The sequence below is a fragment of the Salvelinus namaycush genome, chromosome 4 (genome assembly GCF_016432855.1).
Source record: "Salvelinus namaycush isolate Seneca chromosome 4, SaNama_1.0, whole genome shotgun sequence".
Classification (NCBI taxonomy): domain Eukaryota; kingdom Metazoa; phylum Chordata; class Actinopteri; order Salmoniformes; family Salmonidae; genus Salvelinus; species Salvelinus namaycush.
Window position 1 is genome coordinate 8,557,161 of NC_052310.1, and position 24,660 is coordinate 8,581,820.

The following is a 24,660-nucleotide window of genomic DNA, read 5'->3' on the forward strand; positions in this document are numbered from 1 at the left end:
CACGCATATAACAGGAATATGACCTATGGATCATCCAGCACCAGATGTTTAGTGAAAGCACATTCTTTCAGCCTTTTCAGGGAGGAGTTAGAGAGCAGAATATAAAAAGGGGGAGGAGCTTAATCTACATTAAGTGATTACATACTTGATTTTGTATTGTACATGTATACATTATACAGGAGCGGAGATGCATGTACCAGACTTTACTGACATCAGTGGAAGCTTCTCAGAGGAGGAAGTGGAGGACCATCCTCTTCAGTGAATTTCATAAAATATGCAGCTAGCTAGTTTAGCCTACTGAAACACCCTGCTTAAAAAGAGGGATGCTGTGTTAGCTAGCTGGCGATGACTATCCAACACAACACTGGAACTCTTCCAGGTCAAGGGAAGCTTGTGGTTTTACTAACTTATTGCCACCGAGACCTGCCGGTGTAACTGCTTACTGACTGTACACTGTAATGTTACTGCATGATTGTAGCGGGTTTACTAACATGTTAGTTCTATTAGCTATGTTGACTAGGACGTTACTTTAGCTAATATGGGGACAACGATGTAGGCAGTGTGTAGCGGTTATGACATGGTTTAGCTTGGAAAGGTTTTTTCCGCCTGGTCACATACAGCTGATGTGTTGTTCATTGAAGTCCACAAACGAAGGGAAGAGGTGAGAGGAGGAGAGTGCATAACGTAGATGTGAGAAGGAATAACGTGGCTGCTATGAAACTGTGATCTGCGTTTACGCGTGATCAGGGGTGTATTCATTCCGCCGATACTGTTGAAAAACGTTTCTTAAACAGAAGCAAACGGAACAAAACAGATTTTTTTTAAATACCTGAATTTGTCCAATAGAAACTCTTGTTTGCAACTGTTGGACTATTGATTACACCCTAGATAAGCTAGATGCAGGCAAGAGTGTGCCAGGCGGTATTGAATGTCCCTGTCTGTCCATGTGTCACGGTCTGTCACATCAAATCTGTCTCTCGACCTGTGTGCACCTATATTGTAAACTTTCATTCATAGGCTAGGTTGTAGCAACCTCATGATGGGTATAGGGACAATTTGAGTATTATGTAGTAGCCTAAACCTATCACTGTTACATTGAGCTGGGTGAATAGAATATGAATGACAGTCATCCAATATGCTGTAATAAAAATAAGGCCATGTTCATGAAAAGAAATCGTCCTCCCTCATCTGAAACGGCACTGACCGCCACTGACTGACATAACTGACCTGACCCACCAGCACAGTCCGTTATCTGTCACCATGACCCATCCTAACATCTGATCTAGGATCAGAATAACCATACATAGTACATCCATTTAGAGTCATCAAAATGCAACATTGTTATAAATTTAAAACAGGGCTGTCATCGATGGACTGTCAAAGTCCATGAGGAAAATAGGCAACGGCCTCCTATTCCAGCTAGTCTCTAGCCAATGCCTAGGCCCTATATAAACAATAGTGTCTCCTATATAGACCTTGACAGCTAGTGGGATTCTGAGTGTGTTTTCTACTAAGCTAACATATGGAATTGTTTTAGGATTGTCATGGATCATTTAGCTATTTAATTTTGAAATTAAACTGTTACATTGATGCTGTTGACCCGGATCACTGGTTGCTGCGGAAAAGGAGGAGGTCAAAAGGGCGGTGAGTGTAACCGATGTGAAATGGCTAGCTAGTTAGCGGTGGTGCGCGCTAATGGCCTTTCAATCGGTGACGTCACTCGCTCTGAGACCTGAAGTAGTTGTTCCCCTTGCTCTGCAAGGGCCGCTTTTGTGGCGAGATGGGTAACGATGCTTCGTGGGTGACAGTTGTTGATGTGTGCAGAGGGTCCCTGGTTCAAGCCCAGGTAGGGGCGAGGAGAGGGACGGAAGTAAGCTGTTACACTAGCTCTTGTCGATAGCGCTTATCAAGTTGTAAATTACAGTGCATGGAGAATGGTGTTGCTTTTTCACTTGGAACCAGTAAGTTTGCTAGACCTTATTCATGGTTTCGTCGTGTGTAAAGGTGGTGGAATTATTAGGGAATTAAGTCAAGGTCAGAATACGGCATATCTGTAGACACACCTCCTCACCTTCATTTATTTGATCTCCACCCCAAATGAATAGCAGTTGAAAATCATGATATTCTCATGCTTAAGTTCAAAGTCAGAATATGTATAGAGAGAAAAGTACATAAAAAGGGAATTACATTCCATTTACGCACGCTTAACTTGGGTCTGAATCGTCCCATAAGAGAAAAGCTGTGAAATGGAGAGTTAAAAATAAAGAGAAGGGCTGGCCAGAACAGTAGTCTAAAATTTTGGAAAAATGTTTGTATGATGATTGTGAGGAGCTAAACTACTATAATATTAACTCCAGCAGAAGTAAGCATTTCTTCCAGTAAAATGATACACCAAATGTACATTATGACTCGGGAACAGGAGTGGAGAAATATAATTTATTTCTTTCAGCACCTTCAGAGAATGAATGCGTGGGTAGGGACCATCTGTAAAGGTGCTATTTTGATCAGCATCATAAAAGCTGATTGTATTTCAACTACAGTACCAGTCAAAAGTTTGGACACACCTACTCATTCAAGGGTTTAACTGAATTTTTACTGTTTTCTACATTGTAGAATAATAGTAAATACATCAAAACTATGAAATAACACATATGGAGTCATGAAGTAACCAAAAAAGTTTTTTAACAAATCAAAATAGATTTTAGATTCTTCAAAGTAGCCACCCTTTGCCGTGATGACAGCTTTGCACACTCTTGGGATTATCTCAACCAGCTTCATGAGGAATGTTTTTCCAAAAGTCTTGAAGGAGTTTCCACATATGCTGAGCGAGCACATGTTGGCTGCTTTTCCTTCACTCTGCAGTCCAACTCATCCCAAACCATCTCAATTGGGTTGAGGTTGGGTGATTGTGGAGGCCAGGTCATCTGATGCAGCACTCACTCATTCTCCTTCTTGGTCAAATAGCCCTTACACAGCCTGGAGGTGTGTTGGGTCATTGTCCTGTTGAAAAATAAATGATAGTCCCACTAAGCTCAAACCAGATGGGATGACGTATCACTGCAGAATGCTGTGGTAACCATGCTGGTTAAGTGTGCCTTGATTTCTAAATAAATCACAGACAGTGTCACCAGTAAAGCACCCCCACACCATCACACCTCCTCCATGCTTCACGGTGGGAACCACACATGCAGAGATCATCCGTTCACCTAAATAAAAAATAAAATGAACATTCAACTGACACACACTTGAAATTCAATAAAGCCAGTCGCTTTTGAATTGCCTCCCAGTATCAAACCTGACTCAAACATCCATTATCCAAACTGTAATCAATAACTAAAATCAACACTGGACAAACATATCCTTGTCGGGACACAATTGTGTGTTATGAAGAACAGGTACGTAAATACAATGTTTACTGAGATTAAGTTACTTGTATAGCAGGCAGTTAAGATATCTTTAGAGAGTGGATCTCATAGACTCAGCCTTTTCTGTCTCCGTGGGTCGTCATCCGTCCTCCCTTTGAAGAGAATCTTTTTTTTTTAATTGTCTCCTTGGTTTAACTGGAATCAAAAGAATGTCAACTGATTTCTATCCTAAACCCTGTTCTGTTTACTGAGTCTTTACTAAACAGCTCCACAATCCACTCTCTCACATTAAAATACTAACCACAAGGCCTCCCGAGTGGCACAGTGGTCTAAGGCACTGCACCGCAGTGGGAAAAAAATGTTGACTTTTTTATTTATTGAACCCTTATTTTAAGTTGACTGAGACACATTATCATTTACAGCAACAACCTGAATAGTTTGTTATGACAACACCCTTTGTGACTGTTTCCGCATGTGATGGCTGAGAGAAAGGTTTCGTGTGTGTGGGTGTATGTATGTCTGCCTTAAATGTATGTATGTATGTCTGCCTTAAATGACTTAAATGTAAAATGTAAATGTACTCTGCGTCTCATAAAGATACAGTGGTTGGAACCAAAAATCTCAAATTTGGGCTCATCAGACCAAAGGACAGATTTCCTCCAGTCTAATATCCATTGCTTGTGTTTCTTGGCCCAAGCAAGTCTCTTCTTATTATTGGTGTCCTTTATTAGTGGTTTCTTTTCAGCAATCCGACCATGAAGGCCTGAATCACGCAGTCTCCTCTGAACAGTTGATGTTGAGATGTGTCTGTTACTTGAACTCTGTGAAGCGTTTATTTGGGCTGCAATTTCTGAGGCTGGTATATCTAATGAAAGTATCTTCTGCAGCAGAGGTAACTCTGGGTCGTCCTTTCCTGTGGCAGTCCTCATGACAGCCAGTTTCATCATAGCGCTTGATGGTTTTTGCAACTGCACTTGAAGAAACTTTCAAAGTTGTTGAAATTTTCCGTATTGACTGAACTTCATGTCTTAAAGTAATGATGGGCTGTCGTTTCTCTTTGCTTATTTGAGCTGTTCTTGCCATAATATGGACTTGGTCTTTTACCAGATAGGGCAATCTTCTGTATACCATCAATACCTTGTCACAACACAACTGATTGGCTCAAACATATTAAGAAGGAAAGAAATTCCACAAATTAACTCTTAACAAGGCACACCTGTTAATTAAAATGCATTCCAGGTGACTACCTCATGAAGCTGGTTGAGAGAATGCCAAGAGTGTGCAAAGCTGTCATCGAGGCAAATGGTGGCTACTTTGAATGATCTCAAATATAAAATATATTTTGATTTGTTTAACACTTTTTTTGGTTACTACATGATTAGATATGTGTCATTTCATAGTTAGATGTCTTCACTATTATTCTACAATGTAGAAAATAGTAACAATTTTGACTGGTACTGTACATAAAATATGTATTCAAGCCGAACTTAAATCTTATCAGAAACATGTTCGTCGTTTTCACAGCTTTTAATTCCCTTAAAAAAAGGTCAAATTGAAATTTTGTACAGAAAAAAATGGTTGTTTTGTTATTGCATTTTTAAACATCTTTGCTGTGTGAGAGAAACAAAGATGAACGTGCAAACTTTATCGATGTCAACTAGATTGAAGCATTCATTCTATCGATGTTTGACAAAAACTCAGCAAAAAAAGAAACGTCCCTTTTTCAGGACCCTGTCTTTCAAAGATAATTAGTAAAAATCCAAATAACTACACAGATCTTCATTGTAAAGGGTTTAAACACTGTTTCCCATGCTTGTTCAATGAACCATAAACAATTAATGAACATGCACCAGTTGAACAGTCGTTAAGACACGAACAGCGCACAGACGGTAGGCAATTACGGTCACAGTTATGAAAACTTAGGACACTAAAGAGGCCTTTCTACTGACTCTGAAAAACACCAAAAGAAAGATGCCCAGGGTCCCTGCTCATCTGCGTGAACGTGCCTTAGGCATGCTGCAATGAGGCATGAGGACTGCAGATGTGGCCAGGGCAATAAATTGCAATGTCCGTACTGTGAGACACCTAAGAGAGCCCTACAGGGAGACAGGACGGACAGTTGATCGTCCTCGCAGTGGCAGACCACGTGTAACAACACCTGCACAGGATCGGTACATCCGAACATCACACCAGTGGGACAGGTACAGGATGGCAACAACAACTGCCCGAGTTACACCAGGAACGTACAATCCCTCCATCAGTGCTCAGACTGTCCTCAATAGGCTGAGAGAGGCTGGACTGAGGGCTCGTAGGCCTGTTATAAGGCAGGTCCTCACCAGACATCACCGGCAACAACGTCACCTATGGGCACAAACCCACTGTCGCTGGACCAGACAGTCGCGGTTTTGTCTCACCATGGGTGATGGCCAGATTCGCGTTTATGGTCAAAGGAATGAGCGTTACAACGAGGCCTGTACTCTGGAGTGGGATCGATTTGGAGGTGGAGGGTCCGTCATGGTCTGGGGCGGTGTGTCATAGCATCATCGGACATAGCTTGTTGTCATTTCAGGCAATCTCAACACTGTGTGTTACAGGGAAGACACCCTCCTCTCTCATGTGGTACCCTTCCTGCAGGCCCATTCCTGCAGGCTCTTCCTGCAGGCTCATCCTGACATGCCACCAGCCATACTGCTTGTTCGGTGCGTGATTTCCTGCAAGACAGGAATGTCAGTGTTCTGCCATGGAAAGGCGAAGTGCCTAGATCTCAATCCCATTGAGCACGTCTGGGACCTGTTGGATCGGAGGGTGAGGGCTAGGGCCATTCCCCCCAGAAATGTCCGGGAACTTGCAGGTTTCTTGGTGGAGGAGTGGGGTAACATCTCACAGCAAGAACTAGCAAATCCGGTGCAGTCCATGAGGAGGAGATGCACTGCAGTACTGCAGTACTTAATGCAGCTGGTGCTGACTGTGACTGTTACTTTTGATTTTGACCCCCCTTTGTTCAGGGACACATTATTCCATTTCTGTAAGTTACATGTCTGTGGAACTTGTTCAGTTTATGTCTCAGTTGTTGAATCTTGTTATTGTCATACAAATATTTACACATGTTAAATCTGCTGAAAATAAACGCAGTTGACAGTGAGAGGATGTTTCTTCTTTTGTTGAGTTTATTTTCTGGTCAGCAAAGGTTTATTTAGTATTCTAGGGCAACAAGTAATGGGAGAAGAAAAGCTGCATGAATGTTATTATAGACCAGTTGACTGACTAACAAGTAGCCAAAATGTCGGAAATTAGAAGCAGAAACACATGCCTATCTAAATTAGGTAACAACGAAAAAATCCTGCAACCCTTGTCAAAAATGAGTCCCGGCATCTCTGACTCTACAGCGCATTTTCTGTATTTGCAGGTTAGGGTCTCAGATTTTAAATGTATCACCTATAGTCAGAAGGTTGCAGATGGGAGATAAGCAACTGCAGGTAGGTGCTGGTGAACAAAAACAGCTGACCCGCTCACTACTACCTAAGCAAGGTTCGTCATACAGTACTATCCCCTCGGTTCAGGAGAGCGTGTCCTTACACTAGACTAGACTACACCACACCAAGTTCATCAAGTGTTCATGCCTCGCCAAATGGCCCCCAAGTCACCATCCCACCGCTTACACCAATGTAAATATATCCAAACTAATATTAAACAGTTTACACAAACAGAAACACAGTGTAAGCCATACAGGTGCACATTCAAGTCAATGTCTGCTTATATACAGTCATTTTATTGTTCCACTGTGACCACTGATTATGATTACCATGTGTTTCTGAATAGACCAGACCTGATTTCCATGGAGCCCTGGCTGGGTTACGGTAGGTGTTTGAATGTTTATTTATGTAGATCAGCTATTCCCAAACTGGGGTATGCGTAATGCCGTCGGGGGTACGCCAAATAAAAATGGGATTTAAAAAAAAAATAATAATAATAATTTGTATTTATTTACATTTAAAAAATCTTCACATTTTCAAACATTCCATTTATATTTTCCAATGGGGCTATACATTAGGGTAAGGTTTTATTCTTGCCTAAGTAGCCTCGTTTCACTGCCAAAAATAAAATTAAACCATCTAGTGTTCAGTAAAATAACAACACAATGTCAAATACAGGTAGCCTACTCAAATAATTAACATCCAATCACATTAACCGTTACTCTCTCGGGGGAATTCCACTAACGGTTCATATGTAGCCAAACGTAGCTGCTGCTCATTCCGTTTGCTCGAAAATGGATAAATGCTTTAAAAAAGTAAGGCCCGCGTCCATAGAGACACATACCAGCTCTACTGGGAGTACTGCTACTACCAGCAGTACTACATCTGCACCTGTCGATCACACAAGTTGTTTTGCTTCCACGAGCACATCCTCTGACAGTTGTAAATCTGATGCAGCCGAAGAGCTACTGGCCCCTTACCTGGGAAAGCACCGAACAACAGACAGGGACATTGGACCCTCAAAGAGGCGCAAATATGATGAGAACGACATTGATTTGGGGTTCACTTATATTGGGAGTAGTACCTTTCCTCGGCCACAGTGTTGTATGTGCAAAAGTACTATTTCACAACTCAATGAAACCTTCACTCTTGCGCAGACCTTTAGAATGAGTGAGAATTAAGACGACTTTCGAGTAGTAAGACATGTATAAAAGCAACAGATACCATTAATAAGAAGGGGCTATAAGCGTCTTATATGGTGAGCTATCGAGTGGCCAGGACAGGCAAGCCCCATACTATTGTGGAGGACTTAATTCTTCCTGCTGCCGCTGATATGGCTGGGACAATGCTGGAGGACAATTCCCCAAAAAACTATACAGACAATGCCTCCATCAAACAACACTGTCTCACAACGCATCAGTGACATGGCAGGAGATGTTTTGAAACAATTACTGCTTCGCATACAAGCCAGTGAATTCTATGCGTTACAGCTGGATGAGTCAACAGACGTGGCGGGCCTGGCACAGCTCCTGTTTTATGTCCGTTACGTTTAGATAATGATGTTGGCCGGTGTACCAGTCTTAACACAACATTAGGAGACAGTGATGTTGGCCTGTGTGCCAGTCTTAACACAACATTAGGAGATAGTGATGTTGGCCGGTGTGCCAGTCTTAACACAACATTAGGAGACAGTGATGTTGGCCTGTGTGCCAGTCTTAACACAACATTAGGAGATAGTGATGTTGGCCGGTGTGCCAGTCTTAACACAACATTAGGAGACAGTGATGTTGGCCGGTGTACCAGTCTTAACACAACATTAGGAGATAGTGATGTTGGCCGGTGTACCAGTCTTAACACAACATTAGGAGACAGTGATGTTGGCCTGTGTGCCAGTCTTAACACAACATTAGGAGATAGTGATGTTGGCCGGTGTGCCAGTCTTAACACAACATTAGGAGACAGTGATGTTGGCCGGTGTACCAGTCCCTCAACACATCATTAGGAGATAGTGATGTTAGCCGGTGTACCAGTCCCTCAACACAAAATTAGGATACACCACTGTCTACTGAACACAACCAAAAGATGGGACTCATAGCCTGGGAAACACACCCACACACATACAAATAGCAAGCATATACGACCATGATCACACACACACACCAATAGAAACCATGCGATCACACATGCAAGCACGCCCACAAACACACGTACGCCAACAGCAAGCATGTATGATCACACACACAGTCTTCCTTCGCCCTTCTATCTCTATCTTACCCTCTGTTTTATTGGATTGATACATGTGTAACCTTTCCTCTTCTCATTCGTTCATCTGCCTTTCATCGTTCCATGTTTAGTGATACATAGATCAGGGATAGAGGACAAAGGAGAAAGACAGGAACCAGAAATAGGCGACTGAGACTGAAGAGCCGGGTCCTTTAAAACACACCAAAGACGCATCATCAAAGATACATCTTTATCATCAGCGGCTGCAGGGCCATTGATAATCAAGCGGCTATTGAACCCTTTATTCTATTAATATAATCACACACACACACCTCCCTCCCCACCTGTTCCTTTGTAAAATACCCTGCTGAAGAGGTTCTTTGTAGAGTTCACAAAGAACAGATACTGGAGAGGAGATCAGCCTAGATAGGAACAGGACGGATCAGGGGAGCTTTATCTACTTCATGTCGTTTTCTATTCAGTGTCCAGACCTGTCATGTCTCCTTGACATACAGACGGTATCAGAGGCTTCTTCTACAGTATGTCTTATGAAGAAAGCTGTCTCGCAATACTTTGGTTTTCGGCTGTTTTGTCTAATGGAGCTGCATGTATCCTAGATTTTGATTCTCATGAGAGATGTCTCCCTACACTGTCTTAGACATAGGCCTGTTAGCTGTCTCCCTACACTGTCTTAGGCAAAGGCCTGCTAGCTGTCGCTCTACATTGTCTTAGACATAGGCCTGCTAGCTGTCGCTCTACATTGTCTTAGACAAAGGCCTGCTAGCTGTCGCTCTACATTGTCTTAGACATAGGCCTGTTTGTTATCAGTCTCATTCTTTACACAGCTGTCAGTTAGACCCTGTTTAAGAAGCTATGGGGGTTATCTGTACTCTAATTAGATATAGAACAAGAAACTCACAGGCTAACAGCTATCTGTGTGTGTGAGAAAGAGAGAGAGAGAGGGAGATAGAGAGGGAAGGATAGAGGGGGGGAGAGAGAGAGCGGGAAGGAAGGAGATAGAGAGGGGGGGAGAGAGGGAAGGAGAGAGGGGGGGAGAGAGAGAGAGCGGGAAGGAAGGAGATAGAGAGGAGAGAGAGGGGGGGAGAGGGAGAGGGAGAGAGAGAGTGGAGAAGAGGACGAGAAAGAGAGAGGGGGATAGGGAGAGATAGAAAGGGAGAGAGGGAGAAGAGAGTGAATGAGAAAAAGAGAGAGGGAAAAGAGTGGGACGGAGAGAGAGAGAGAGGGGTAGAGATAGGGAGATTGTAAAATATGATAGGGTGATAGGTGTGGTAGGGAGTCTCTGCCTCCTAAAGGGTCTAATTGAATGTTTAAATCCCCCTAAGGTCGATGTCCACGCCCCCATGGAAATAAAATTAGCATAATAAAACAATCCCCATAAAAATCTGTTGCATTGGATGCGTCTCAATCCGCCTATGTCGCACTTCCGCATCTGCTGTGAAAGTTGACAGATCTAGAGCTGTGTTTGTCAGACCATGAGACATCCCGATAATCGGCCTTCTCACAAAATCGTCTGTAGTGTCCGAACGGTTTGTCCTAAAAAATTATTATGACCCCTCTATGGAAAGATGAGACTCTCACAAACACGATGGTGTTCTCCGAACTTCACAAGTGTCAAGAGACTCTCTGAAGTTGGTACAGCCCATCTGGTGAATTCTGTCCGAACCGTTTGGGCTACCCACCAAAAGTCTAGAAACTTTCCCAGAATTCCCAGATTTCCAGGACTCGTACAACCAGGATTTATGGAAATCCTAGGAAATGTACTAGAATTTTGCAACCCAACCTGCAAGTCACATTATGCTAGCCTGCAAAGTGATGTGTAATTCCTATTGAAATCCAGCCAGTTAGGATATCCAACAGATAACGTGTGTATTCACTCACAACCTGCATTCATAATGACTGCCAGGGTTAAGAACAGTGTGAGGAGACGACCTAAACCATTTAAACTAGAACAACCATTTCAGTAACGAGGTCAAAAAAAATCTATCTAAATGATTGGATTAGTTTAAAAAAAAATGTGTTATTTAACTTTGAGTAGCATAATATTAATCAATAAATCCCTCAATGTACGTGCAAAAACACAGATAACAATTCCAAAACATCAACCTGCAGTAGCGAATGCTGGGGGGAAAAAAGGTGAATTTGTTATCATAACTTTTTTTGAAATGTAGTTTTGAATCAGTACCACATAGACATTTTAAATAATAATTACTTTTCATTGACTTTGATTTCAACTTACTAAAAGTATTTGAGTTACAAAAATTCCTTTGGGTTTACGGTGTCGGCTACAGCTTCATATAGACACCAGATAATAGCTCCGTCACTCTGTTTGATGGCTTTCTGTGTACATTCCCATCCACGCAGAGTGCTGATTAACAGACAGCCGCTAAAACCCCTGGAGCAGGAGTATACCCTTCACTCCTCCCACAGACACGCGCGCTGTATTGTATCTCAAAGCCCTGTTCAATCTGAGCATCAGGCTAGCCATGGGCACGTGAGTGAGTGAGAGAGCGTGTGTGTACAGTGTGTGTGTGTGTACAGTGTGTGTGTGTGTGTGTGTGTGTGTGTGTGTGCGTGTTGGTGGGTGCCACTGTCAGTACTATAAATACAGGGTGTTGATAGCAGGTGTTAACGCCTCACATCTCTCGGGTGAGGAGGGGGGGGGAGGGGTGAGATAGAAATGAGAGAAAGGAAGAGGAGGGGAACATGGGAAAGTGCGGGATAAATTAGGGACAAGGGGAGGGACAACGTGACAATAAAGGAGAGACGGTGAGGAAAGGGTGAGGTTCAGTCGAAACTGTAGCAATCGAGCTACTTCAACGATTACAGAACCTGAAGTAATCTGATGATCGATCATCTCTCTATACTCTAACCATCATGCTCAACGCGTCTATCAGAACTCGTTACTGTGAAACACTGTACACATCATCATGGTAGAATGTGTCTGTATTGATCTGTGTAGGGATGACTGAGTAAGTGAGGTATAGATCATTCTCTGCTCTGTCTAATTCTCAGAGTCATTTGCTGCTTGTGTTTCCCAGCAGAACAACTCTTTCCCAGCTGTTATCTGATACTGGTCGATGGAGAGGAGGGAGAAGACATATTTCTTGTTCTGATCTCTGCCCTGTGCTATATGTTTAGAAAGAACTCCCACATTTAACTACAGACTGGTGTTAAACTGCAAGTCTGTAGAGGTGATGTGGTGTTGCATTGCTGTCTGAAGTGGTTTGAGTTGGTACCCTATACAACAGGGGTATTCAAATCTTACCCTACGACGTCCGGATGACTGCTGTTTTTATGTTCTACCTGGTAATTAATGGCACCCACCTGGTGTCCCGGGTCTAAATCAGTCCTTGATTAGAGTGAAAGAATTTACAAAAGCAGTGGAACAGGCTTCGAGGTCCAGATTAGAATTTGAGGGCTCCCCCTTTTCGTCCTTCGACGTCGCCGGTTTACTAAACCACCGGTCCTGGCAACCATCGTTACGCGCACCTGCTCCTCATGATGAGGCACACCTGGACTCCATTTCCTCTCTCATTACCTCCCCTATATCTGGCACTCACTTAGGTTTATTCCCTGGGCAGTATTGATGTTGTTTCATGTTCGTACGCTACTCTTGTTTCTTGTATTGGTCCATGTTTATTGTATTATTAAACTCACCACCTGCACTTGCTTCTTGACTCCCAGAGTCTACATTACAGAATACTGCCTCAACAAATGGAAGCAACAGGGATACCTACTTCCTCAACACCACAACCAGCTGGTACAACTGGGGAAGGCTATGAAAGAGGTTCTTCGCATTCTTCAACATCTCGAACATACCCGAGAGGCATTGCCTTCAACTAGCGTAGGATACTCTGCCACCAGCCAACCCAGCAAGCCAGCACACCAGTCCATTCAGCAGTCCGCCCAGGTCAGCGATGCCCGTTTGTCCCTCCCAGATAAATATGACGGAAGCACTTCTAAATGTCGTGGCTTCCTACTCCAGTGTTCCCTCTATTTTGCGCACCAGATGGGAGCCCCCACTACTGAGAGGTCCAAGGTTGCCACGGTTATTTCTCTGCTGACTGGGTGTATGTTGGTGTGGGCTACGGCCGTCTGGGTGAGAGGAGGAGCTGGATTCGTATGAGGGGTTCATGGCTCTGTTCAGAGGTGTCTTCGATCATCCACCGGAGGGCAAAGAAGGGGGTGAGCACCTATTCCAACTACGGCAGGATGACCAGATCGCTGCCAAGGACGCGCTCACCTTCCGGACTGTAGCAGCATCCAGCGGATGGATTGAGCCGACACGCCGTACGCTATTCAGAAGAGGACTGCGGAAGGAAGTCCAGACGAAACTGGCATGTCGAGACGACAACCTCTCCTTGGACGCACTCATCACGATAACCTACTTTGGGAGAGTCGGTACCGTCATCGCTTCTCTCCCTCCCTCAGTGACCACTCTGTATCAGAGCTTGAACCCATGGAGGTAGGGGTCACAAGCCTCCCCGCGGCTGAACAACTCCCAGCGTCTACGTTACAGCTATACAGATGTAGTATCTTCATTTGAGCCAGTTTGCTTCAGCAGAAAATGAATCCTGTTATTATTATGTGGATTATAATTCATTAACATTTCTGTAGGTGTTGATACATTTTTCGTAATTTTTCTTCTGAAATGTCTAAATGAAATTTACAAACTCTAGAAGGCTTTTTAAAACTAAAATACATTACAAGTTTACATTTCCTGCTATGCAGAAATATTCTCAGGAATAAAAGAGTGATCAAATTAAGATCCTACATCTGTAGGCAATTTGTCTCACCTTATGGAGATGGGTTTTAGTGGGGTACTACAGTGTGTGGAAGGCTATGGTTACTTGTTTCAGTGGTGTAAACTACTTAAGTAAAAATTATTTAAAATACTACTTAAGTAGTTTTTTGTGGTATCTGTACTTTTCTTTACTATTTCTATTTTTGACAACTTTTACTTCACTACATTCCTAAAGAAAATAATAGACTTTTTACTCCATACATTTTCCCGCGAACCCTTTTACTTTTGATACTTAAGTATATTTAAAACCAAATACTTTTACTCAATGGCAAATAGAATTTTACTGGGCGACTTTTACTTGAGTCATTTTCTATTAAGGTATCTTTACTCAAGTATGACAGTTGGGTACTTTATCCACCACAGGGCAGTTTGAGTATAGGTACAGCATTATGTTACCTTGTGAGGTATGACAACGGCAGATCCTCCGCTGATGCCAATGATGGGTAGAGCTGTCTGAGTCGACAGGAAGTCCAGGATCTGAGCCACTTCTGCCACCTTGGAGACAACACATGCTTTTATTAGGTCCCGTCAGAGACATGCACACAGCACTTAACAGATACAGGATGTTACCACCTCCTCTGCCGTCTCATATCTATCCCGTTTTTTTATCCCCAAAGAAGAGAGGTCAGTATCTGAGCTAACCTTCCACCTTGGTTGTCATGATTGATTGATTGATTGACAGACCTGAGGTCCAGCTCCTGATCCCACATCGTCCTCGAACACGACTCCATGCAGTTTCTCTGTGGCCATGGTTTGACAGAGACGCGTCAGCAGGGCTCGAGGGTTGGTGTCATTAACCAGAACAGTGACCGGGTTCACCTCTGAGAAGAAGAACAAGAAGAAGAACAAGAAAAAGAACTCCAAAGTGGACATAGTAAAGATCACACAAGGATTAGCGTAAAGAACATACAAACTGGTAAATGTTCATACCTAGGGGAAGATCAGCGAAGTTCTCTCTGCTCAAACGACCCCTGACCTCATTCTGGTAAGCAGAGCCACTGAACATTACTGCTACATTAATAGAAGGATGGAGGATGAGAGGGCGGGAGAGGAGGGGAGGAAGGGAGGAGAGGAAGAGGATGAAGAGGAGGAGGAAAGGAGGAGGCTGTCCTGGAAGAAGACCCATTACTGCCTGGAGAGGAAAAAGAGGAGTACAGAGAGAGAAATAGATGGGAAGAGAGGAGAGAAAGATATAAGGAGAGGAAGAGGAAGTGAGGGTGGGACAGAGGGGTCAAAGAGAGGGGAAGGAGGTGAGAGGAGGAGAGAAAGGGGGGGTAGGAGAGGGAGAGGAGGGGATGGTAAGACAGAGGGGTCAAAGAAAGGGGAAAGAGGTGAGAGGGGGAGAGAAAGGGGGGGTTGGAGAGGGAGAGAAGGGGATGGTCGGACAGAGGGGTCAAAGAGAGGGAGAGGAGGGGATGGTGGGACAGATGGGTCAAAGAGAGGGGGAAGAGGTGAGAGGGGGAGAGAAAGGGGGGGGGTTGGAGAGGGAGAGAAGGGGATGGTCGGACAGAGGGGTCAAAGAGAGGGGGAAGAGGTGAGAGGGGTAGAGAAAGGGGGGGAGAAAGGTGGGTTGGAGAGGGAGAGGAGGGGATGGTGGGACAGAGGGGTCAACGAGAGGGGGAAGAGGTGAGAGGGGGAGAGAGGGGGGGAGAGAAAGGGGGGGTTGGAGAGGGAGAGGAGGGGATAGTGGGACAGAGGGGTCAAGGAGAGGGGAAAGAGGTGAGAGGGGGAGAGAAAGGGGGGGTTGGAGAGGGAGAGGAGGGGATGGTGGGACAGAGGGGTCAAAGAGAGGGGGAAGAGGTGAGAGGGGGAGAAAAAGGGGGGGTTGGAAAGCAAGAAAATAAGAACACTAGTCAGACATGCAAGCAGCTTACAAAATAGCTTCCAATACTCTACTCGGCAAATTGGATGCAGTCTATCACAGTGCCATCCGTTTTGTCACCACCCACCACTGCAACCTGTATGCTCTAGTCGGCTGGCCCTCGCTACATATTCGTCGCCAGGCCCACTGGCTCCAGGTCATCTATAAGTCTATGCTAGGTAAAGCTCCGCCTTATCTCAGCTCACTGGTCACGATAACAACACCCACCTGTAGCACGCGCTCCAGCAGGTATATCTCACTGGTCGTCCCCAAAGCCAACACCTCCTTTGGACGCCTTTCCTTCCAGTTCTCTGCTGCCAATGACTGGAACGAATTGCAAAAATCACTGAAGCTGGAGACGTACAGTATATTTCCCTCACTAACTTTAAACATCAGCTATCTCAGCTAACCGATCGCTGCAGCTGTACATAGCCCATCTGGAAATAGCCCACCCAATATACCTACCTCATCCCCATTTTGTTTTTATTTACTTTTCTGCTCTTTTGCACACCAGTGTTTCTACTTGCACATCGTCATCTGCTCATCTATCACTCCAGTGTTAATTTGCTAAACTGTAGTTACTTCGCTACTATGGCCTATTTATTGCCTTACCTCCTCACGCCATTTGCACACACTGTATATAGACTTTCTTTTTTTTATTGTGTTATTGACTGTACGCTTGTTTATTCCATGTGTAACTCTGTGTTGTTGTTTGTGTCGCACTGCTTTGCTTCATCTTGGCCAGGTCGCAGTTGTAAATGAGAACTTGTTCTCAACTAGCTTACCTGGTTAAATAAAGGTGAATTTTTAAATATATAAAAAATAATAATACCACGTAATCCTTCAGTCTCGTGACAATAATAACACCACGTAATCCTTCAGTCTCGTGACAATAATAATACCACGTAATCCTTCAGTCTCGTGAAAATAATAATACCACGTAATCCTTCAGTCTCGTGACAATAATAACACCACGTAATCCTTCAGTCTCGTGACAATAATAATACCACGTAATCCTTCAGTCTCGTGAAAATAATAATACCACGTAATCCTTCAGTCTCGTGACAATAATAATACCACGTAATCCTTCAGTCTCGTGACAATAATAACACCACGTAATCCTTCAGTCTCGTAACAATAATAATACCACGTAATCCTTCAGTCTCGTGACAATAATAATACCACGTAATCCTTCAGTCTCGTGACAATAATAATACCACGTAATCCTTCAGTCTCGTGACAATAATAATACCACGTAATCCTTCAGTCTCGTGACAATAATAATACCACGTAATCCTTCAGTCTCGTGACAATAATAATACCACGTAATCCTTCAGTCTCGTGACAATAGTAATACCACGTAATCCTTCAGTCTCGTGACAATAATAACACCACGTAATCCTTCAGTCTCGTAACAATAATAATACCACGTAATCCTTCAGTCTCGTGACAATAATAACACCACGTAATCCTTCAGTCTCGTGATAATAATAATACCACGTAATCCTTCAGTCTCGTGACAATAATAATACCACGTAATCCTTCAGTCTCGTGACAATAATAATACCACGTAATCCTTCAGTCTCGTGACAATAATAACACCACGTAATCCTTCAGTCTCGTGACAATAGTAATACCACGTAATCCTTCAGTCTCGTGACAATAATAATACCACGTAATCCTTCAGTCTCGTGACAATAGTAATACCACGTAATCCTTCAGTCTCGTGACAATAATAATACCACGTAATCCTTCAGTCTCGTGACAATAATAATACCACGTAATCCTTCAGTCTCGTGACAATAATAATACCACGTAATCCTTCAGTCTCGTGACAATAATAACACCACGTAATCCTTCAGTCTCGTGACAATAGTAATACCACGTAATCCTTCAGTCTCGTGACAATAATAATACCACGTAATCCTTCAGTCTCGTGACAATAATAATACCACGTAATCCTTCAGTCTCGTGACAATAATAATACCACGTAATCCTTCAGTCTCGTGACAATAATAATACCACCTAATCCTTCAGTGCATTTGTTGAAGTATGATCTATTGTTCTCTCTCTCCTTTCCAGTTCATTACACACACACATCACACACACCACACACCACTGACAGTCTGCTAGCTGGTGTGGTATAGCTAGACCTGACAGGTGTAAAACTGTCCTGTTCTTTGGTGTGTGTGTGTGTGTGTGTGTGTGTGTGTGTGTGTGTGTGTGTGTGTGTGTGTGTGTGTGTGTGTGTGTGTGTGTGTGTGTGTGTGTGTGTGTGTTTGTGTGTGTGTGTGTGTGTGTAATCCTCTGTAATCCCTTTTTCTGTGTCATGACTGTGATCACCTCTTCATCTTCACACCCTCCTGCGTCGATGACACACACGCACACACACACACACACACACACACACACACACACACACACACACACACTGCTGTGTGCACAGCTGCTTTGACACCAGTGCCTGAACTATATCAGACATTAACACTAATCTACCCCTGCTCTACACAGCCAGGTCATCCGTGAAACAAGTCAGTATTTGACATCTAGCGATAGAAAGTTATTTTTGCGATTTTTGTTTTAAGCCTATCCCAAACCTTAACCCTTACTTTAACCATTCAGAGTTAATGCCTAACCTTAAGATTTTGGAGTTAAAGCCTAAACTTACCCTTAAAAACTTCTACATTTCAGAAGCATGGATGAATGTCTAATTCTGACGGGAGACTGTGAAAGCTTGTTGGTTCTACAAAATGTAATCTGGAAACACACTCAAAGTCAGTACGTACACTCACACACACTCTCAGTACTCACACACACTCACTCTCAGTACACACTCACACACACTCTCAGTACTCACACACACTCACTCTCAGTACACAGGCACACTCACTCCCTCCCTCAAACCCCTGCCAGGTCACTCACTGACTTTGAAATAGGACATCCATCCAGGTTCCCGAGGACATTGGGAGATGCCTTTAAAAACCCACCACTAGTGGGAAAAGGTGAGCGCTATTACCATCAGGTAGGCTTGGGTTTTGCTAGAGCATTGTGGACGGGGACGAGCATGCTTCAGTTCGGCTGTGGGTTAGCAGAAGTTGGCTTGCCAAACCGAACGAGTGTGCTCGCAAGCTCCCGATCAGCTGGTCATAGCCATCTACGGCCAAACAATATCACCCCGGAGCAGTAGAGGTCGATCAGATGGCAATAGAAATCTACGGCCAAACAAGGAAGTGACGACACACCCAAACAAGGAAGACACGTGTGGAAGAATAAAACAGTGTACACAAAGACACTTTACTGGCGGGAAAATTTAATTTGTGCATATTGCCCGGGATCTACTACATGTGAGGTGCATAGAAACACATATATATATATAATAGGCCAGATACGGAGACAGAGAAGATGCCCGCTACAGGTCCACTATTGTGGATGTAGGGGCACAGGCGAGAGAGATATGGTGGAGTGTTTCAAGAGTTATTTTGGGTCCAAACTGCTACAAAAGATTTACCACCGCCAGCTGGATTTACTACTGCCAGCTGCACTGCCAGGTACCACAACGCCAGATACGTTTCCTGGGAGATGCAGTTTCCCCCTACATGAGAATCCTATGTGCCGTTATCCAGGTACTGTATGTTGATAGAATCAATGTAACTTTTTCTGTTTCTAATTTACCTTGTTACTGCATACAGTGCATGTATGGCACCTCTATATGAGAAGTGCCATTTTATCCAGGCTTTTGGAATATGGTTCCTGGAAAATGTTATGTTTTTATTTACCAAATATATACATATATATATGACATTCTGTTGTTACCTCTCATTCACAGGTGTCCATGTCAATGAACCTGGGCGTACCTGGAACTACCACCACTCTCGTTGTCAGAGAGTCAGACAATGCATTGGGCATCATGGCTGCAAGGGTGAGGACTCTTGATGGATGCACATACTCAGTTCTTTGTGTGCACTGTGAACCAATACGTTTTAATCTTGTTAATAAAATGAAACCTGATTCTGGGACGTCTCGGTAATTTAGATTGAACTGCACCACAAGTAAAGCTGATAGAGTCTGTGGCACACAGCTCTTCTCTACGTAGACAGCACATGATGTTCAAATATAATGCATTGAAACACCTAGTGTTGAGATGAAGAAATGCCAACAGAGTTTTTTTCAGCAAACAAATAAACCTTTATTCTTGCTTCTGAAAGTAAAACCACAATACAAAAGTGTCTGATGAGAACAGACGTGTAAACAAGTGTCTATGGAGTAAAATGTGTCAGAGTAGCTACACATCTTTCGGAGTATAAATATTTCAGAACAATAGTAAAACAGTGTCTTATGAGCAGACATGTAAATAACAAAAGTGTCTTTGGAATAAAAGAAAAGTGCCAAGTTGTTCGGCCCATATCTTCTTCGTGAAGTCATGCATGAACTCGTGCAGCTGGTGATCAAATTCCTCCCAGAGTTTTGGCGAGAGTTCATCCAGGAAATCAGCTATAGGTTCCAGGACCCTGTGGAGAGGATGACGAGAGGGCAGGGGGGGGGCATTAGGAGTGTCTGGAGAACCATGTGCATAGTGAGGAGAAGAGACGAGAGGAATGGGGATCAGATTAAAGTCTTGTATTTAATTATTTACCTTTGGGACAAGCTGGTGCTGGTCTTCAATCTTTTGTGGCATCGCTGAGGAACAGGCCAGTGGAGTAGGTCTTGGAGGTGGGCCCAGGATAGAGCTTCCCAGGTCCTGCATGTTTCTAATTTTGCACTGCAACTCAGTGTGGGAGACGGGCTGGGGGCCGATCATCAGTCAGTACTGTGGGGGCAGAGGTAGTGTTTGGGGCCGTTGAAGAGGCAGTGCTGGGGCGCAGAGAACTAAACCAGGTGCTGTCTCCATTCGCTGGTGTTTGTGCATGAAGATAAAAAAAAGTAGAGGGCTATTTAACACATATCCAAAACATTAATGAACAACAAATATAAGTAACCAAGACTACAATAGACTATATAATGTTGCAAACATTTGAGTAGAGTTGAGTACCCTGGCTCAGCTACTCAACTCAACTCAAAGTTTGCAACATTTTGACTAGCTGGACCTTGCTACCAAACTTTGACTGTGTTGTTACCAATGTGGGAAGCTTATGATTTACCTTCTATGACAAAATTGTTTGATCAAAAAATCTTTAGTTTAGTTGGTTGGTTTGCTTCCCTGCACTAGTTTGCTGCTAGGCTAGCTAGCCACTAGCCAGCCAAGTAGCTAGAGCTATGTTAGCAAAACATGGCTACTCTTTTCGTTGACTACAATAGAAAAAACAAAAACATACCCCATCCTTTGGTGAAGACTTTCAGTCTTTCAGTCTTCCCATGCTTCACGTACCGAACAAGCCATACACAATATTTCTGGATTGGTCTTTCCACCGGCATCTCCACAGCCGAGTAGCCTTTCCACCTGCATCTCCACTGTGACCCTTGTTTCTTTTCTTTGCCTTGCCTTGCAAACCGTACCCCACTTTTTCGAACAAATGTTTGGGTCGGACCCCCAGCGTCTCCGCAATCTACCTCCATGAATTGGCTAGAATTGTACTGGTGAAAGGTACATGTGTACCTCCTCGGTCAATCAATGCTCAAAGTTGTCGTTCACCATGTTGAATCCATACTGAGTTTCGGGCTGAATTGACAAGAAGCAGAAACTCGAGTCACCCGTAAAGTTTGCCCGAACACCCGACAAAACCCTAACCGAACTCCAACACTAACAAAAACGTCACAAAATATCGACATAATATATGCACGAACTGTACTAAACTGTTTCGGTTGGGAAGCATGTGGCAGTGAGCTCCGGCTTTTGAGGGTCTTGTGTTAAATCTGAGTTCTTCTTTTTATCCCTTAATTTAACCGTTTCGGAATTAATGCAGGAGGAGCCACAGCAGGAGGAGAAACACCAGGCTGTCCAAAACACCTCGAAAGTTTATGTTTTGGAGCAACTACGAAATTTGACGTTTGGAGAAATGTGGCTAAACGTCCAAATCTGAAGTCTAATTGGTCAAACCGTGAGTTCTTGTTGTCAGAATGAACAGTAAACTACCAGACAACCAAGTTCATAATCAGTTTAGAACATTTCTTTGGATAAGGATGTGCTTAAAATATTTGTAATAATCCAGTGGTACATGCAGATTTTGGACTGTTGATTTCTGATGGGATTGAACAGCAAGAGATGATTGAATTCTGGCCCAGGTTGTTCATGTCCGTGTTAGTCAGTCAGATGACAGGCTTTACTCTGGACCTTTCTGACACAGTTTACAATAACTAGTGGTGAGCAACTGCAGGGACAGGAAGAGAATGGTACAGAGCTTCAAAGACATATAAAAGGAGACAGACAAAATCACCTTAGAAAAGACAGGCTTGAAAGAGAGGTTGAAAGGATATATCTGACGACAGTTCTATTCTAAAAACTCTTACAATATTCGTTTTTTTTGTCTTGTTTTTAATTTGCACAACAAAACAACTATAGTCCAGCATTGGGACATTGGGACATTTGGTCTGTGTTAGAACAAAGAGACAGGAGATGTGATTATGAAGGCGTCTCTGATGACCAGAGATCACAGAGATGGATTAAACAGTCACTCATTACATACAGACACACCACGCCAACAGCACATCTGACAGAGTAGAGTGTGTGTGTGTGTGTGTGTGTGTGTGTGTGTGTGTGTGTGTGTGTGTGTGTGTGTGTGTGTGTGTGTGTGTGTGTGTGTGTGTGTGTGTGTGTGTGTGTGTGTGTGTGTGTGTGTGTGTGTGTGTGTGAGAGAGAGAGAGTGTGGGCGTGTGTGGAGCAGGAATGTGATTGTGCATATGTTATTAAACACCTGTTCAATTTGTGATGCCAACTTTAAAATCCCACAGACAACAAGGTATGCTGGGGAACATACACAATGTGTCAAAGTGCGTGCATGCGTGTGTGTGCGTCCGTGCATGTGTGCATGTGTGTGTGTTTCCGTGCGTGTGTGCATGCGTGTGTGTGCGTCCGTGCGTGTGTGCATGCGTGTGTGTGCGTCCGTGCGTGTGTGCATGTGTGTGTGTTTCCGTGCGTGTGTGTGTGTTTCCGTGCGTGTGTGCATGTGTGTGTGTTTCCGTGCGTGTGTGCATGTGTGTGTGTTTCCGTGCGTGTGTGTGTGTTTCCGTGCGTGTGTGCATGCGTGTGTGTGCGTCCGTGCGTGTGTGCATGTGTGTGTGTTTCCGTGCGTGTGTGTGTGTGTTTCCGTGCGTGTGTGTGTGTTTCCGTGCGTGTGTGCATGTGTGTGTGTTTCCGTGCGTGTGTGCATGTGTGTGTGTTTCCGTGCGTGTGTGCATGTGTGTGTGTTTCCGTGCGTGTGTGCATGTGTGTGTGTTTCCGTGTGTGTATGCGTGTGTGTGTGTCCGTGCGTGTGTGCATGCGTGTGTGTTTCCGTGCGTGTGTGTGTGTTTCCGTGCGTGTGTGTGTGTTTCCGTGCGTGTGTGTGTGTTTCCGTGCCGGCGTCAGTAACATACGACAGGGTCTCATTCTTTCTAATTTGAAAAAACATTATCGTGAAAATGTGTTTTTAGAGTTATATGATCTGTACTAGACACAACCTGAGACCAAACATCAGAGACAGTTAGAGAGAGAGAGAGAGAGAGATATGGGTAGAGTTAGAGAGAGAGAGAGAGAGAGAGAGAGAGAGAGAGAGAGAGATATGGGTAGAGTTAGAGAGAGAGAGAGAGAGAGAGAGAGAGGGAGAGAGAGAGAGAGAGAGATATGGGTAGAGTTAGAGAGAGAGAGAGAGAGAGAGAGAGAGAGGGAGAGAGAGAGAGAGATATGGGTAGAGTTAGAGAGAGAGAGAGAGAGAGAGAGAGGGAGAGAGAGAGAGAGAGAGATGGGTAGTGTTAGAGAGAGAGAGAGAGACAGAGATAAATATACAGAAATATACAAATATAAATATATAAATATACATAAATATACAAATATACAGACAACAAATTCAAATTGGCTATACTAAAACTAAAACTTTAACATCATCCTTAGCTCTGGCATCTTCCCCAGTATTTGGAACCAAGGACTGATCACCCCAATCCACAAAAGTGCAGACAAATTTGACTCCAATAACTACCGTGGGATATGCGTCAACAGCAACCTTGGGAAAATCCTCTGCATTATCATTAACAGCAGACTCGTACATTTCCTCCGTGAAAACAATGTACTGAGCAAATGTCAAATTGGCTATTTACCAAATTACCGTACACCAGACCACGTATTCACCCTGCACACCCTAATTGACAAACAAACAAACCAAAACAAAGGCAAAGTCTTCTCATGCTTTGTTGATTTCAAAAAAGCTTTTGACTCAATTTGGCATGAGGGTCTGCTATACAAATTTGATGGAAAGTGGTGTTGGGGGAAAAACATACGACATTATCAAAATCTATGTACACAAACAACAAGTGTGCGGTTAAAATAGGCAAAAAAAACAAACACATTTCTTCCCACAGGGCCGTGGGGTGAGACAGGGATGCAGCTTAAGCCCCACCCTCTTCAACATATATATCAACGAATTGGCGCGGGCACTTGAAAAGTCTGCAGCACCTGGCCTCACCCTACTAGAATCTGAAGTCAAATTTCTACTGTTTGCTGATGATCTGGTGCATCTGTCACCAACCAAGGAGGGCCTACAGCAGCAGATATTCTGCACAGATTCTGCCAGACCTGGGCCCTGGCAGTAAATCTTAGTAAGACAAAAATAATGGTGTTCCAAAAAGGTCCAGTCGCCAGGACCTCAAGTGCCCTAGAGCACACAAAAAACTATACATACCTATATATACCTACAACCACCTAAAAGGAAGCGATTCCCAAACCTTCCATAACAAAGCCATCACCGACAGAGAGATGAACCTGGAGAAGAGTCCCCTAAGCAAGCT

The 24,660-nt window shown here is 43.7% G+C and overlaps 1 protein-coding gene across 1 annotated transcript in view; it reads right to left on the minus strand.

Moving 5' to 3' along the window:
• LOC120045337 (glutamate receptor ionotropic, NMDA 2C-like) overlaps positions 1 to 20,491 on the minus strand; it is a 54,804-nt gene extending 34,313 nt beyond the window's left edge. The window contains exons 1-4 of the mRNA XM_038990217.1: positions 20,381 to 20,491; positions 14,817 to 15,018; positions 14,571 to 14,707; positions 14,283 to 14,381 (exon numbers count right to left, since the gene is read on the minus strand). Coding sequence (XP_038846145.1) covers positions 14,283 to 14,381; positions 14,571 to 14,707; positions 14,817 to 15,018; positions 20,381 to 20,491 — 549 coding nt within the window. The remainder of the gene's footprint in view (positions 1 to 14,282; positions 14,382 to 14,570; positions 14,708 to 14,816; positions 15,019 to 20,380) is intronic.
• Between the last annotated feature and the right edge of the window lie 4,169 nt (positions 20,492 to 24,660).